Source organism: Myotis lucifugus, unplaced genomic scaffold (assembly GCF_000147115.1).
Source record: "Myotis lucifugus unplaced genomic scaffold, Myoluc2.0 scaffold_8, whole genome shotgun sequence".
Classification (NCBI taxonomy): Eukaryota; Metazoa; Chordata; class Mammalia; order Chiroptera; family Vespertilionidae; genus Myotis; species Myotis lucifugus.
In genome coordinates this window covers 15,193,700-15,208,697 of record NW_005871056.1, presented here as the reverse complement: position 1 = coordinate 15,208,697, position 14,998 = coordinate 15,193,700, and the positions used below count along the sequence as shown (strand labels likewise).

Below are 14,998 nucleotides of genomic sequence, written 5' to 3'. Positions count from 1 at the left end.
ACCTATGAACCAGGAGGTCACGGTTCAATTCCTGGTCAGGGCATTTTTTTATGCCTGGGTTGTGGGCTTGATCCCCAGTGAAGGGCAGGCAGGAGGCAGCTGATTAATAATTCTCTCTCATCACTGATATTTCTATCTCTCTCTCCCTCTCCCTTCCTCTCTGAAATCATAATATAAATATATTTTTACAGTTGACTTAAAAAACCAACAACATCCATTTCTTATGTGTCTCTTATGAATTCACTGAGGGCAAGGATCACACTTTTTACCTAGACTCTTCAGCACTTTTCCACAACAGACACTCCTACCTATTGTCAAAGGCTGTTAATGACCCACAGAGGCAACATTTTTACAGGCAAAGAAGAGAAAACAGGATGGTTTAATTTGTAGAGTCAAGAGTTGTTTGTTCTTGATTACAGCGTTCAACATGCAAATTACATTCACCTCTTGGTACAGAAATGGCACCCTGCCACTTCCCTGGGAGTTAACCCAGACAGAATTCTTCCTGGGCAACCCTTAACTATGTGTCTTCCAGCAATCGCCCTCTCTCACTTCTTACAGTGATACGTAAACTCTCTTATGCAGAATGACTGGGAAATGCTTTCATTCAACTGAGCAGTCATATACAGTATAGCACCATTGATTTGTCAATGGATTTGATGTATTCTGAACTCCAGATCAAGACCTCACATTATTTAACCTGTCTTTAATGATCCCAAAGGCACTTGAGAATCCGGCAGTGTCTCACAGTCACTGATTTTCACTGGACAGTATTATGAGATAGCGAAGGTTTCCTAAGTCTGTCCTGGCCCTGGGTATTCACTCTGAAAAAGATTTATCTGAATAAGGTTTTGACACATTTGCTTTTTATGTCATTCTGTAGGCTCAAAATGAATATAGGGAGCTTCACTTTTTGCTCATCCATAGTTCTTAAATTTTCTGTAATGAAAATGTATTATTTGTGTAAAGAAAGTTATAAAAATACTAACAAAAAATTAAAGGTAAAATGCAGGGTGTTTGGATCCCAAGAAAAAAGGAGTCTACTGTGGTTAGAAGTCAGGCTGACTACACATAATAATTAGGTATAATTGAAAACTCCTTTTCCAAAGACTGTATTTTTGCTAAGTTTTATATATTATCACTAGCTTGAGTTTTCCCCCTTTCTCTGACTTTCATTACTAGAGTCACCAGATGGAAAATTTAAAACATTTTAAAAATAGCTGTTTCTGGGTAAGTCACCCAGCACACACTCCTTGTGTTTCCTCTAGTTTCATACATAAAGGGGAACCGGCTCAGACAAGAATGATCCTTGCTGCACATCCGCCAGCTCATGCATCCTCCTTTTTATTCCGAGAGGCTCCTGCTCAAACGAAAGTTACAAGGTTAAGTGCTACTCCGAGTTCCTGACACAGCTAATTCCTGCTTGGTCTTCAAAAAATAGAGGTCTGTAATTCCTTTTTGAACATGCCTTCGAAGTGGAGGTCTTTGGCCATGAGTTCCTCTTCGACATCATCTAGGGCCCACTGGTGATCTGTCAGCTCCAAGGCTTCCCACTCTGTCTGCAAAGAAAGAGGACACCAGGGCAGGGAGAGAGGGGCAGAAGGGCTGTTACTAAGAGCAGTGCTGACCTTTGTGAGCGTCTACTCTGGGCCAGGGGCTGGGTGAGGCTGTTTACATGTATAAGCTCAGGTGCTGCCATCCACCCCAATCCCCAATTTACAGACAAGGAGACAAAAGCTAAGAAAGGTAAAATATTTAAGGTCACCGGAGCTAGTAACTAATTACATTTCTCAAATAGTCTATTAATGCTAAATACTTTGCCTTTAATAGTGGGCTCTAAAAATATGCTTTGTGAAATTTAACATGCAATACAAGTGTTAGTTCATGGGTGTGTTCTTTTAAATGACTGTAATTCACATGGCATAAAAGTCACTCATTTAATATATGCAAGTTAGTGGTTTTTAACATATTCACAAAGACGTGCAACCATCACCACTACCTAATTCCAGAATACTTTCATCAGGTTTCAGAAAAAGAAACTTCCTATCAAATAGCAGACACTCCTCTTTATCCCTTTCCCCCAACCTCTTCAAATACTCTACTTTCTGTATCTTTGGATTCATCTAGTCTGCACATCATACACACCCTGCTGTTACTGGTTTCTTTCACTTAGCATGCTTTTAAGGTTCCTCCCTAATTGTACCAGGATGCAGTACTCATACCTTTTGATGGCTGAATAATATTCCATTGTATACATTCCATTGTCTAGACATTGTGCACATATACCAAAATGCTCCATTTTGTTTCTCTGTTCATCAGATGACGGACATTTGGATTGTTTATACTTTTTGACTATTATAAATAGTACTTTGAATATTCTTGTATAAGTTTTTGTGTGGACATAGGTTTTTAATTTTCTTGGGTATTTACCTAAGCATGGAATTGCTAGGTCACATGGTAACTATTTTTAACTTTTTGAAGAAAGGCTAAAAACTGCTTTCCGAAGTGGCTTCATCATTACCACCATACATGAGAGTTTCAATTTCTCCACAGCCTTGTCAACATTTGTTATTGTCCATCTTCTTTTATTACTGAGTGGGTGTGAAGTGGTGTCTCTTTGTGATTTTGATTTGCATCTTCCTAATCTGAATGCCTTTTTATTTCTTTTCCTGGACTAACTTTCCTGGCTAGAACCTGCAGTACAGTGTTGAATAGTAGTGGCAAGAGTGGACATCCTTGTCTTGTTCCTGATCTTAGAGGAAAAGCTTTCAATATGAGTATGGGTATTTCATAGATACCTTTCACCAAGATGAAAGTTCTCTTCTATTCCTAGTTCTTATGATGAAAAATTAGTGAAATTCTGCTGTACAAAAATTATACTAGATTTTATAAATTATAAAATAATTTCATGAAAAAGCTCTAGGTACTGAATTTTTTTAATGAAATTTTCATCAGCTGTCTACAGGGTCCAAAAGTTAAAAAATATTCCAAATGTTTACAGTGCCTCTGATTGAACTGTTTTTACAGCATCATTTAGTGTAGAATGAATTTGGTGAGCATTTAAAAACTAGAAAAAGTACTAAGAATCTCAAATGTACTTAGATGATTTCCTCAGGAGAAAGGGACATGTAAACTAAAATACATTTTTGCTAAATTTAAATAATGGAATAATGGACACTACACTCACTTCAGAGAACCCATCTTTAAAGTTACTCTGAATGCCTTTTGGAGCTTCAGTGAAGCTGGAAGAAGTGAGTGTACCTTGAAAGCTTTGTTGGTGTCTGCGGGCATGGCCATGGCTGCTCCAGTCATCTGCTCCTGCATCATCCGTGATTGGTCAGCGGCTGCAGAGTAAGATGCACCTATATGAGCCCCAGGGCTTAGCAGCAGCCTGCATGCTCAGGAGGAACGGTCCTTACACAAAACTTACAGATGCTCAGTAGTGGGTCAGAGAGCCATATCACACATTCACTGACTGGCCCTACCTTGCACTGGCTGTGTGACACCAGAAAAGTCACTTTACTTCTCTTGAAAAACGGGGGTGATAATAGCAGGAGAAGAAAGGTAACTAAGAAAGCACTAAACTTTACTTCAAATTTAAACAATAACAACAGCCACCAGTTACTGAACAGCTACTATATGCCGAATACTTCACTAGGTACTTTACAGATTCTACCTCATCTACTCCTAACAACAAACCCTGAAGTCAATTATTAAGGTCCCTGTTTTACATCAGAGGATTAAAGAGGTTAAGTAACTTGGCTGAGTTCCCAGCCATTAAGTGAGACAGTTAGGACAAGTACTGGCAAGAAATCTTGTCAATGCACTAACTGATCAAACCAGGCCTTCTTTCAGCTTCCATTTTGCAGGCTTATATTGCTGGTGTGGATCCCTCATTTGAGGATATCAGACTGTTAGAGACTACATCTTGTCCCTGTTATTGCCGGGGAGATCTCACATCTTCAGTTTGACCCTGGAATTTTTAAGACTGTTTTTAGAATACGTCATCTTGTCCCTGTTATTGCCAGGGAGATCTCAGATCTTCAGTTTGACCCTGGAATTTTTAAGACTGTTTTTAGAATACCTCAGAAACTTAGTAGTTTAAAGAATGAAGGACTGTATTTGACTATGCTAACAAATAGCACAGCCTACATGATTTTTCTGACTCTGGCATGGATGATTCATCTATCAGAGTATTTGCTTATTAAACCTGATGTGCTCCTTACCATTATCTTGGCCCAAAATCAGAGAGTAAATGCTCCGAAGCCCAAAGACATTGAGGAAATACCAGGATGCAGAACTCACCCTAAAGCAAAAGTGAAGCAACGTAGGTAGTTATGTCAGAATTAATGCAATTCATACTTTTCTAACACCCAAAGTTGTCCAGAGTATGTAAGAAATCACCGGGGGTAAGCTATATTCATTCAAAGCACAACCAAAGAAGAAATACAAGTTGTGAAGGCAATGTTACAAACAGTTATAGCTTACTGCAGGTAAAGTGCCACTTAGAGCTATATAATAAATTCTGCCTTCAGTAGCAGAAGCTGAACTCACAACTGGTGTGCTTCCATTTAATCAGGGACTGTAAGCTTTGCTTAATTTTCCTTTCTACATAATGGGTTTTCAAACCATTCATTATTTTTAATTATAAAAACACACTTGCTATAAATAATGAATGCAAACAATGCAGAAGTACATACAATAAGAAGTTCGGACTCCCAAGTTGTAGATCTACATCTAACAGTAAGCTAGTTGTATACCCACGTTCCAGTCTCCTTTGTCCACACAAGCATGTCAGTCACAGATGCTGAGAAAAGATTTTAAAAGTTTTTCTTGCACATAAAGTTTTTGCTTGGCCCAAATGAGTCTGGAAGGTCGAGGTTTAGTAGAGTCATGCTACTTATAATAACTACAGCTTTTCTCCTCTAGTGGAATTGTGCACAGCCAAGACTCTCTAGCACCCAGTCTGGCCTGCCCCTCTCATACAACCACTGGTTTGCTCACTTCAGGGAAGTTACCACTGGAAGTTACACATTCTTCTCCTCTTGCCTGGCTTCCTTTTTTGTTGTTAATCCTCACTCGAGAGTATTTTTCCATTGATTTTTAGGGAGAGTGGAAGAGAGAAGGAAAGACAGAGAAATATCGATGTGAGAGAAACACATCGACTGGTTGCCTCTTGCACATGCCCTGACCAGGGCCCAGGCTGGGGAGGAGCCTGCAACTGATTCAAACCCAGGACCCTTTGGTCCACAGGCCAATGCTCTATCCACTGCCAAACCAGCTAGAGTTGGCTTCCTTTTTAATGCCAGTCTCTGGGAAGCCACTGACAAAACAGTCTGGAGAGACCATATGAAGAAGCACTACTGGGTTCTACATGTGGTAGCAGTGTTCTATGAGCCTTTCAAATTTTGTGTTTTATTACTCTGCTATAAAAAATAGTGCTAAATACGACATGAGTGCTGGACTTGGACAGACGGTGTGGTCAAATCTCAATTTCTCCACTTATTTCATAGGGTTGCTATGAGGATAAAAATAAGATAATATGTAGAAAGCACCTAGTACAGTGCCTGGTACGAATGAAAAGGTTTAATGTTATTATCAGTAGTAATGTATTTTGGAAAAAATAATACAAACATCTACTCCCATATGCTCCAGGGCATTGCTAAAAGGTCTGTCTGGCTTTATCTTTTAACTTTTTGGGAATACATACATCTACCCCTGCACTCCTAAGACCCCAGCACCTAGAGAAAAGAGGCTAAAACCTTCTCTCCTTTTGTAAGACTCAGAGAAAGTCCTTACCAGGATGCATCTAATGTGAGTAATTCAATTCCTTGCTGTAGCATTGGCTTAAAGCGGAGGGTCAGTGGAAATGGGACCTTGGCTGCAAAGAAAGAAAAGTTCATAATCAGCCCCAACTTCTTTATTTTTAGAAGAGTAAAACTGTGAATGCATCTATTCTTTCCCTGAAGAGGTGGGAACTCTGGACCATACAGAGTTTGGCAAAAGATTTCCACAAGGAAATTTGTCACTTTCTGAAGAAATACATCCAATGTCACTCTTCCTTGAATACTAGCTTCTCTATTGCTTAAGAAGCAGGGACTCAAACTGAGCTGTGACCTAAAAATCTCAAAAGAAACATGCACTAATCTGTTAAACATAAAGTGGAATATATATACACAGAGAACTACATTACTAAGAAACCAAATTAATTCAAATCAAATAAAAACTTATAAACAAATAGACAAACGACTCACCCCAACATCTAGAAAATGAAGTAGAAATATAAATGGCTTCCCTTTATCCTACTCAACTAGAACACTAAATTAGTTTCAGATACAAACTAGCAAGCCACTCGTTTGAATCCCTATTAGTAAAAAAGCATTGACATTATGAACTTACAGTTTGTAATAAGAGCCATAAAATCATAGCATATTAATATTTTTGCTGTTCAAAGGATGTTGTTACCAGTTTCCACTACAGAACATAGGACTCATGATGTTAGCACTTTGATTTCTCTGAACAGGGAGAAGGGAAAGGAGCACAGGTGAAATACAACCTGAGTCTTCTCAGTGGTGACTTACTTGTGACAAAGCCTGAGAATGTCATGTTGATCCATCCGCCAATAAGAATCATAGGGAGAACGTTTGTTACATTGCCTTTCATCATGTCCGTTAGCATAGTGGGATCTAAGACAAAAACACAGAGACCACTACATTTTACCACTGCTGGCAGGGGCTTCCTCCTGATTCTGTTCATTTTAAATTTATTTGATAAAGTAATACAAGTTCATTGTAAAAAATTCAAATGACATATAAACGGGATGTAGATGGTTCCCCTGAGCCTACTCTCTAACATTTTTAATTGTTTCATATCCTTCCATCATTTTATTTACACACACACACAGAGTGGTTTCTCTCTATACATACACAATAGAGGGATACTATGCTTACTCTTCTTCTTTTTTTGTTTTATTTTTTAGGTTCACCCGAGGATATGTTTATTGATTTTAGAGAGAGAGGGAGAGAGAAAAACATCAATGTGAGAAACATTGATCGGTTCTCTTCCATACCCACCCAACCAGGGATCAAACCTGCAACTTAGGTATGTGCTCTGACTGGGAATCAAACCCACAACATTTTGATGTACAGAATGACGCTCCAACCAACTGAGCCACCAGGCCAGGGCACTATTCTGCTTCTTAATTTAAAAAAATTAGTATGTTGTGAATGCTATTTCCACATTGGTATAATAACTCTCTCATTATTTTTAATGTCTGCATAGGAATCCACAATGTGGTTGCAGGCATCACTACTGGGTGAACCTATATATCAGTGATGGCGAACCTCTTGAGTTCGGCGTGTCAGCATTTTGAAAAACCCTAACTTAACTCTGGTGCCGTGTCACATATAGAAATTTTTTGATATTTGCAACCATAGTAAAACAAAGACTTATATTTTTGATATTTATTTTATATATTTAAATGCCATTTAACAAAGAAAAATCAACCAAAAAAATGAGTTCACGTGTCACCTCTGACACGCGTGTCATAGGTTCGCCATCACTGCTATAGATTGTTTCCAATTTTTTTTTTGCCAATAAACAATGCCATCAACAACTACCTTGTACATAGCCTGCATATTTGTGTTGATACTGTCAGATTGTCCTTCAAAAATAGTGAGAGCGCCTCACTTCCCATGACCTTGACAGTAGCAACTTTGGTCAAGCTTTCAATCTTTGCCAATTTAATGGGCTATAAAGGACATCTTGTTTTAATTTGCATTCCATAGATTTTAGTAGGTCAAGCATCTTTTTGTAAATTTATTGGTTTTTTGTTTATTGTAGGTTTTCTGAAAGATTTATAGTAACTTCTGTTTGGGTTTAAAATAGCTGGTAATCTCACCTAAAGAAATGGATACTAAAATGAGAGGACAGTCAATATGGGATAATAAATTTTGTTTCACTTTAAAGAGGCTGTGTTTTTCACATGACAGGGATCAGTGAAAGTAAGAAATCTGTTAGAGTAAAAATTGTAGGATGGCCAATAGCTGGTCTGGGGAAGTAGTGAGAGCTCTTCCTCATCCAAGCAGAGCTGGGTGGCCATCTGTCAGCAACAGGAGCCAGGCACTGGGTGGGAGCCCCAGCTTTTCCAACTGTGCTCAGTGGAGCCCTGGGTCCTGAGTAACAGCAAAGGGAAGAGACCCAGAGACGATGGCTCTAGTCGCTTCAGTCCCTTAGCTGAGAGCTCTTTCTTTATTTATTTTTATTTTCTTTTTTAAAATTTTATTTGAGAGAGAGGGAGAAAGGCAGGGAAAAAGAGAGAAAAACATCGATTTTTTTTTTTGGTTCCACTTATGCATTCATTGGTTGACTCTTGTATGTGCCCTGACCGGGATCGAACCCACCAACTTAAGTGTTATCAGGACGATTACTCTAACCACCTGAGCTACCCAGCCAGGGCCTGAAAGCTCTATCTCTCTCTTTTTTTTTTTGGTTAATCCTCGCCCGAGGATATTTTTTTCCATTGCTTTTCAGAGAGAGTGGAAGAAAGGGAGGGAGGAAGTGGGGGAGAGAGAAAGAGAAAAACATTGATGTGAGAGAGACACATTGACTAGTTGCCTCCCCCACACACCCCAACCAGGGATGGGGAGCAAACTGCAACCCAGGTATGTACCCTTGACTGGGAATCGAGTCTGAGACCCCTTGGTGCACGGGCTGATGCTCTAACCACTGAGAAACACCAGCCAGGGCCTGAGAGCTCTTTTTTAGATCCACTTTATATTTTGGAGTTCCCAGAACATTTATTTGGAAAAGAGAACACTACTTCTGCAGATTGCTATTCTAGATGATATCTAAGGTCCCTTAGATTACTATCTTCAACAATTTAACACTGAAGTCAAATGACACATTCTAACTCCCTCCTCCCCCCACTCATGTTAAAAATCTTCCTTAAAGATGAGAGAAAAGAATAAACATACCAGTCATAGGAGAAGGAGGTACTACCTTCCTTTTAGTTTTTTTGAAAAATCCATCCTCCGGGTTGTTGAAATAATATTTTCGTGTCAGGAAAGACTAGTAGAAAAAAAGAGAGCTTTTTAAATCTTAAAACTGTGACATAGCAAACTGTAAAATTATTCCCCAGAGGTTTGGTCAGAAGGCCCTTGGAATATGCTGTTACACTAAGAGCTGACAGCCCACTTGGCAGCTGAGCTGACATTTTAGCTGAGTCACATTTAAAAACAATTTTCTAAGAAGGATGAGGTCACAATGACAGCAAACACCATCAGGCCACAGCTTAATTCCTGACTTGCCAGCCTTCAGTTTTCCCCAAAGAGTCCCCTTATAAAACATTCTGATATCTACTGCCTTCAACAGTGAATCGTGGGACTTTAAATAAAAGATAAATGAGTACCTGTTTGGGAATGTATTTTCCATTTTCCCTGAGGACTCTGCTTCGAATTAGGACTTGACTGAAAAATACAACCAAGACAATGAGATTTTTATAAAAGCGAAACACTAGAAGAAAACAAGAGAATAAAGTAGAAGACCTATTTAAACACAAGAGAGGGCCTATTTGGCCACAGTCCGGTATGGAAACTTTTCAAACTACAAGTATCCTTAAAACCAATCTAACAACCCCCAAATCAGGTTTTCAAAAGAGCATTTTTCAGAAGTGACTGTGTTTCTGAACAAAGATTTCTGAAGAAGGCACATTTGGAACACTCACCTTTCTCTTAATTTATGAGCTAAGAAGGCACTTTCTCTGAGTGAAAAGAGTAGCAGTTGGATGCTTCTCAGATGATTTGGAGGCAGGAGGAAGGAGGAAGGGTGAGGATTGAAGGAACTTTTTAAGTCCCAAAGAGAAATGAGTACAGGACTTGACAGGGTTGCTATCTGACAGACAACAAATAGAAATCCCACCCAGTACTCAGATGGTTAGTAAGCTCTCAATAAACATTTGTTAAATAAAGTAACAAGTGAAATTATTTGGTGATATTTTAACATAATTGATCATTAAAGATAACAGTGCAATACAAATGGGTGGTGCTAAGCTACAAATAAACAGAATAGAGATCAAAATACTAATTTTTTTCTTGGTTTTCAAAAGCTTTTAAAAAATTTATTGATTTTAGAGAGAAGGGAGAGATAGAGACACTTTGATTTGTTGTTTCACTTATTGGTTAATTCTTGTATGTGCCCTGACTGAGGATCAAACCAGGAACCTTGGCGTATTGGGACAACACTCTAACCATCTGAGCTACCAGGCAAGGGTATTCAAAAGTTGTTTTAATTGGGGGGCTTGAGGGGGAGCCTACTTAGCTTAATGGAAATCTTTCTTGAAAAGTGGGGAAAAAGATTGTAACAGAAATGAACACAGGAAAACTGTGCTTGGTTTTCTCTCTACTCCTCAGTATAAGCCACCTGCTCTAAGTAGTAGGTCAATACCCTTAGGATCTCCTTGTCATGTTCCAGCTTTTTCCATACGCTGGGAATTCTCTAGTGCCCCTCTCCTTCACCTTCTTCAAGCTCCACCTTTTCTATGAAACTCTTCCCAATGCCTGGTGCCCTCATGCAATTCTCTCTGGTGTTCTTCCTCCTGACCTCGTTGTACTATACGGTTGACTGCTCCATAAGCAGGCTTACAGAGGTGACATGTAATATGTTCTGTTCCCTGGGAGCTAGTCTAAAGCTACTCAAAGTGTGGCCTATGTACCAATGCTGATCTGTGATAAGGGTTTAGAAAAGTTTATAATTTGACATTGTTATAAGATCCAAATACGTGATCAAAATATTTTATAAAAGCATCAGTCTGTGATAGATTGGAATTAAAAAATTAAATCAAGGCAAGCTTTAATTATCTTGTATATTAAAAGCACTCACTTTCTTAAACTGAGATCCACAGATGTATTCTCTGAGATTTGCAAACCCTACAAGAAATTTTTAATTTTGCATTTTCATTTCCATTAATATCTAAAAATAAGTCCTAGTCCTGGTTATAAAGATAAAGCTTTTCTTCACAGTGGTAATTTGCAACTGAAAGACATTTTCTTAAAAGCTTATTTTTTAAAGTTATTATTTCTCAAAGTGGAGTTCCATATCCTTAAAGATCAGGATGTTTTTGTTGGGGTTTTTTTCCTTTCAAAGAGTCAGTATATTCTTCAAGCTTGAGAACTACTTTTTACATACATTCTATCCTTAAATATGGTCTAATAAATTTTATTTATGCATTTTTCAGGTTTGGTTTAATACATTTTACAAAAATTTTAATAAGTTTCGAGGCAGTAAAAGCTTAATAATTTATGAAACCCAACATTCCATTTTGTGATCATTCAGGTTACTGGAAACTTATACTGTATTTAGAGGAATGTTTTACAACTAAAAGACATCTTTTGCCTTGGACTTCGGCCAGTTCAGAATCATGTGGTCAGCATTCTACTCAAGTTCAAATGATGACCTGGTGGGGTATAGTCATACCGTGTCAGAGATGGCATGACTTCACTTAAGGGATGGAGCAATTATGACCAGAAATGTTGAGTTTTCTTTAAAGCAGTGGTTCTTCATGTAAGTGGCACTGCCCTCTAGAGGGCCTAATGGAAACCTGTGGAATTTTTTAGAGTGTCAAAGTTAAGGGATGGAGAGAAAGCACACAACTAAGTATTCCTCAGTGCTGGGGACAGATGTGCAATACAAAGAACTGTCCCATGTCTCACACTACTTGTGATATCTCATCAAACTGGTTCTAATGATCTGAGCCTCAAACCTAATTCCATTTTTTGCAATGGTTGAGAGGGATGATTTTTATATATACTGAATTTCCAGATACGCAACCAGCCTGTAAATATAGGAAAAACTGCACTTTGTTGTGTTCAGAACTTTATCAAGGGTAGTTCACCACTTAGGAAAATCACATCCAAACACTGCCTTCTGTTACATCTAAGTACCTAACACAATGTATCAGCCTACAGTGGAATCTGCCCCAATTTATAGGGATTTTATAGCTAGGTGATTGCATCTGACTTCTGTAGTACATCTTCTCTAGGACTGTTATGCACAAGCACTTACGAAACAGAATTTAAATTATCTACCTTTTATTTCTCAGGATTGTTGCCTTTATGTAAAGCAAGCATGTCAAACTCGTGGCCGGAGGGCTGCATGCCTCCTTTATTTAAATGAGGCATGTGGTCTGCTGGCCGTGAGCGAGTTTGACATGCTTGCTGTAAAGCATTATGTGCCTTTTTTTTTTTTTTTTAAATATTCTTGTATAGAGTGCATCAACAGTGAATTTCACTTTGGGTCATAAAAGGGAGTTTTGGGTCTGATATCATTCAGCATCATCACTCTGAAACCACATATTGAACCCAGTGCAAAAACTGTGGCGGAGAATCTATGACAGCAGGAATTGTAGTCAAGAGAATTTAATTTGGGAGTGAGACTGTCCTGGGTTCAAGTACAGGCACAATATTTTACTATTTGGTTATTTAGGGAAGGCTACTTAACTTTCCCAGGCTCTCTTTTTTTCAACGGTAAAAATGGTTCAGGATTATCTATCTCAGTGTTAATTTCAAGGTAAAATGAGAACAATTTATTGGTATCAATATATAAATAAATGCTGACTGAGCTCTCTCCACTTTACATCTTTTTGTGTGTTTTTTAACCCTCCCCTGAGGATATTTTTTCCATTGATTTTTAGAGAGTGTGGAAGGAAGGAGGAGGGGGAAGGGAGAGAGAATGGAAGGGAGGGAAGGACAGGAAGAGAGTGAGGCAGGGAGGAAGAAAGGAAAAGGGAGGTAGAGGGAGAGAGATAGAGAAATATCCATGTGAGAGAGACACATTGATTGATTGCCTGCAACTGAGGTACCCCGGCCAGGGCTACTTTACATCTTTCTATAACCTCCCTTCCTGTGGTGAACTGACTTAAGGTTATCTACAGGAGGTTGGTTCTGTCAGTTCTAAAACTGATGCCAAAGAAAAGTCTGTGGTATAGTGGGGAGCTCCAGACTTGGGAACCAGAAGACTTGGTGTTAAGTCCTGGATGTCACTGTCTGTGACCATGGAACCTCTTAACCCTTAGTTTCTATAAAATGGTTCAGTGGTTGAGCATCGACCTATGAACCAGGAGGTTATGGTTCGATTCCTGGTCAGGGCACATGCCCGGGTTGTGGGCTTGATCCCCAGTGTGGGGCGTGCAGGAAGCATGCAGATCAATGATTCTCTCTCTTCCTCTCCCTTTCCCTCTGAAATCAATACAAAAATATACTTAAAAATTTTTTTTTAAAAAATGGGACATCTACCAGAGTTGTTTTGAATTTTAAATAAGTTAATGAATATAAGTGCTTAGCATAGTCTAAGTGCTTAATAAATGTTGGTTTATTATTATTATTATTCTCAGCATAACTGGAAAGCACAACTGAAAACGATAGCAGTTCTTTCCAAAGTTCAGCATTCTCATATCATGGTTATTATTTTTATCTTATTTACCTAGCACTTATACTATTAAAAACTTAGTATTTTTTACGCATCATCTTGTCTGCTTATATAAGTTTTAAAAGAAATCTTTAAATTACCAGCAAATGCAAAACCAGTATTATCTGCCACAAATAGGAAGTAACTGTTAAAAATAAACACAATAAAAACAAAACACAATTATTAAATTTTAGCTGCATACTGTTGCCTGTTGAAAGTCCTGAGCCTGAAGCTTGCTCTTTGTTAAAAAGGGAGATTAAGCCCTAGCTGGTTTGGCTCAGTGGATAGAGCATCAGCCTGTGGACTGAAGGGTCCCAGGTTCGATTCCGGACAAGGGCACATGCTTGGGTTGCGGGCTCCATCCCCAGTGTGGGGCGTGCAGGAGGCAGCCGATCAATGATTCTCTCTCATCATTGATGTTTCTATCTCTCTATCCCACTCCCTTCCTCTCTGAAATCAATAAAAATATATTTTTTAAAAATGGTTAAAAAAAGGGAGATTAATAAGTGCAAGTGTTAAAGACATACTAACATTTACCTAAGGTAAACTCTGAAAATAGTTGTAACGACTGACTGAAAATGTTTATTTTCATATGGAGGGGCACACGTCTAGATACCACCTAACATCATCTCAAGTGACCTCTCGACAAATATTGAAATGAAGCACAGGGGGAAGACTTTGCCCTCCCTCCAGCAGGGGAAATGATAATCACCATCCCTCACATTTCTGTAGTTTTATGTTTGCCAAGCTCTTGGGCAGTTGGTACCTCAGCTAACCACCACTGTAGTTCGGTAAATCGAGTGTAATCACACCTACCTTATCTATAGCTCATAGATAAGGCTGGCGACTAGCCTAACAATACTAATAGCAACATCACTTTTGAACACTTGATTCGTCCCAGCTAAGCGCTTTATAGACATGATCTAAAATTTAATCCCCGCCCCTGTCTAGGAGGCATATCCTGTTAGCATCCACATCTGACAGATGACGAAAGGGAAACACAGAAGGTAACTCAGCCCCGGGGGTCACCCCGCCAGCGGGAGCGCGATGTGGAAGTCGGGGTAAACGGACAGAACCCCCGCACTTTCTTGCTCAAGGTCACGGGGGAGTGAGGTCGCCGGGTCCGGAGGGCGCTGACCTGTCGGAGACTTGTTCCTGGGTGAGCTTTTTGTCGCTCTGCAGCAGGATGGACACGTAGTGGCGGATCATGCCCACGAAGAAGGTGATGATCACGATGGGCAGGACCACCCAGAGGCGGATGTTGGAGTCGAGCAGCAGCTCCGGCCCCGCCATCTTCACAAAGCGCCAGCTCCCGACCCGGTGTCGCTGGGTGTCTCCTCCCACGGGCGCCGGGCTCCCACTCGAGCTCGCCTCCGAGCCTTCTCACGCCCTCAGCCTGGCTGGCGCGGGATCCCACTGCAGGTTCGGCCCCGGCGTACTGACCCTCGCCGGGCCGCGCGGCCGCCCACTTCCGGCGCGGAAACCTGAAGTCACGGCGCGGCGCGCTTCGGTGACGTCAAGGGGGCGGTGTCGCTCC

General features: G+C 39.8%; 1 protein-coding gene across 2 annotated transcripts; it reads right to left on the bottom strand.

Annotated features, from left to right (window-relative positions):
- Positions 1-346: 346 nt before the first annotated feature.
- Positions 347-14,920, bottom strand: EMC3 (ER membrane protein complex subunit 3). Of its 2 annotated transcripts, none has more exons than XM_023749668.1 (8): positions 14,600-14,920; positions 9,410-9,467; positions 8,976-9,069; positions 6,582-6,686; positions 5,800-5,881; positions 4,227-4,306; positions 3,262-3,344; positions 347-1,555 (listed from the first exon to the last, which is right to left on the bottom strand). In XM_023749668.1, the coding sequence occupies exons 1-8, from the start codon at positions 14,752-14,754 to the stop codon at positions 1,535-1,537; spliced, it is 678 nt and encodes a 225-aa protein (XP_023605436.1). In that variant the 5' UTR covers positions 14,755-14,920; the 3' UTR covers positions 347-1,534. The 2 variants fall into 2 exon arrangements, with proteins under 2 accessions (XP_023605436.1, XP_006083913.1); XM_006083851.3 differs by having other exon boundaries at positions 347-1,559; positions 14,600-14,852.
- Positions 14,921-14,998: the final 78 nt, after the last annotated feature.

Excerpts from the sequence above, each read along its gene's own strand:
- EMC3 (XM_006083851.3), bottom strand. The coding sequence starts at position 14,754 with ATGGCGGGGCCGGAGCTGCTGCTCGACTCCAACATCCGCCTCTGGGTG. Across the intron at positions 9,468-14,599 it reads CAGGAACAAGTCTCCGACAG|TCAAGTCCTAATTCGAAGCA; the intron begins GTCAGCGCCCTC and ends TGTATTTTTCAG. Across the intron at positions 1,560-3,261 it reads ACACCAACAAAGCTTTCAAG|ACAGAGTGGGAAGCCTTGGA; the intron begins GTACACTCACTT and ends CTTTCTTTGCAG.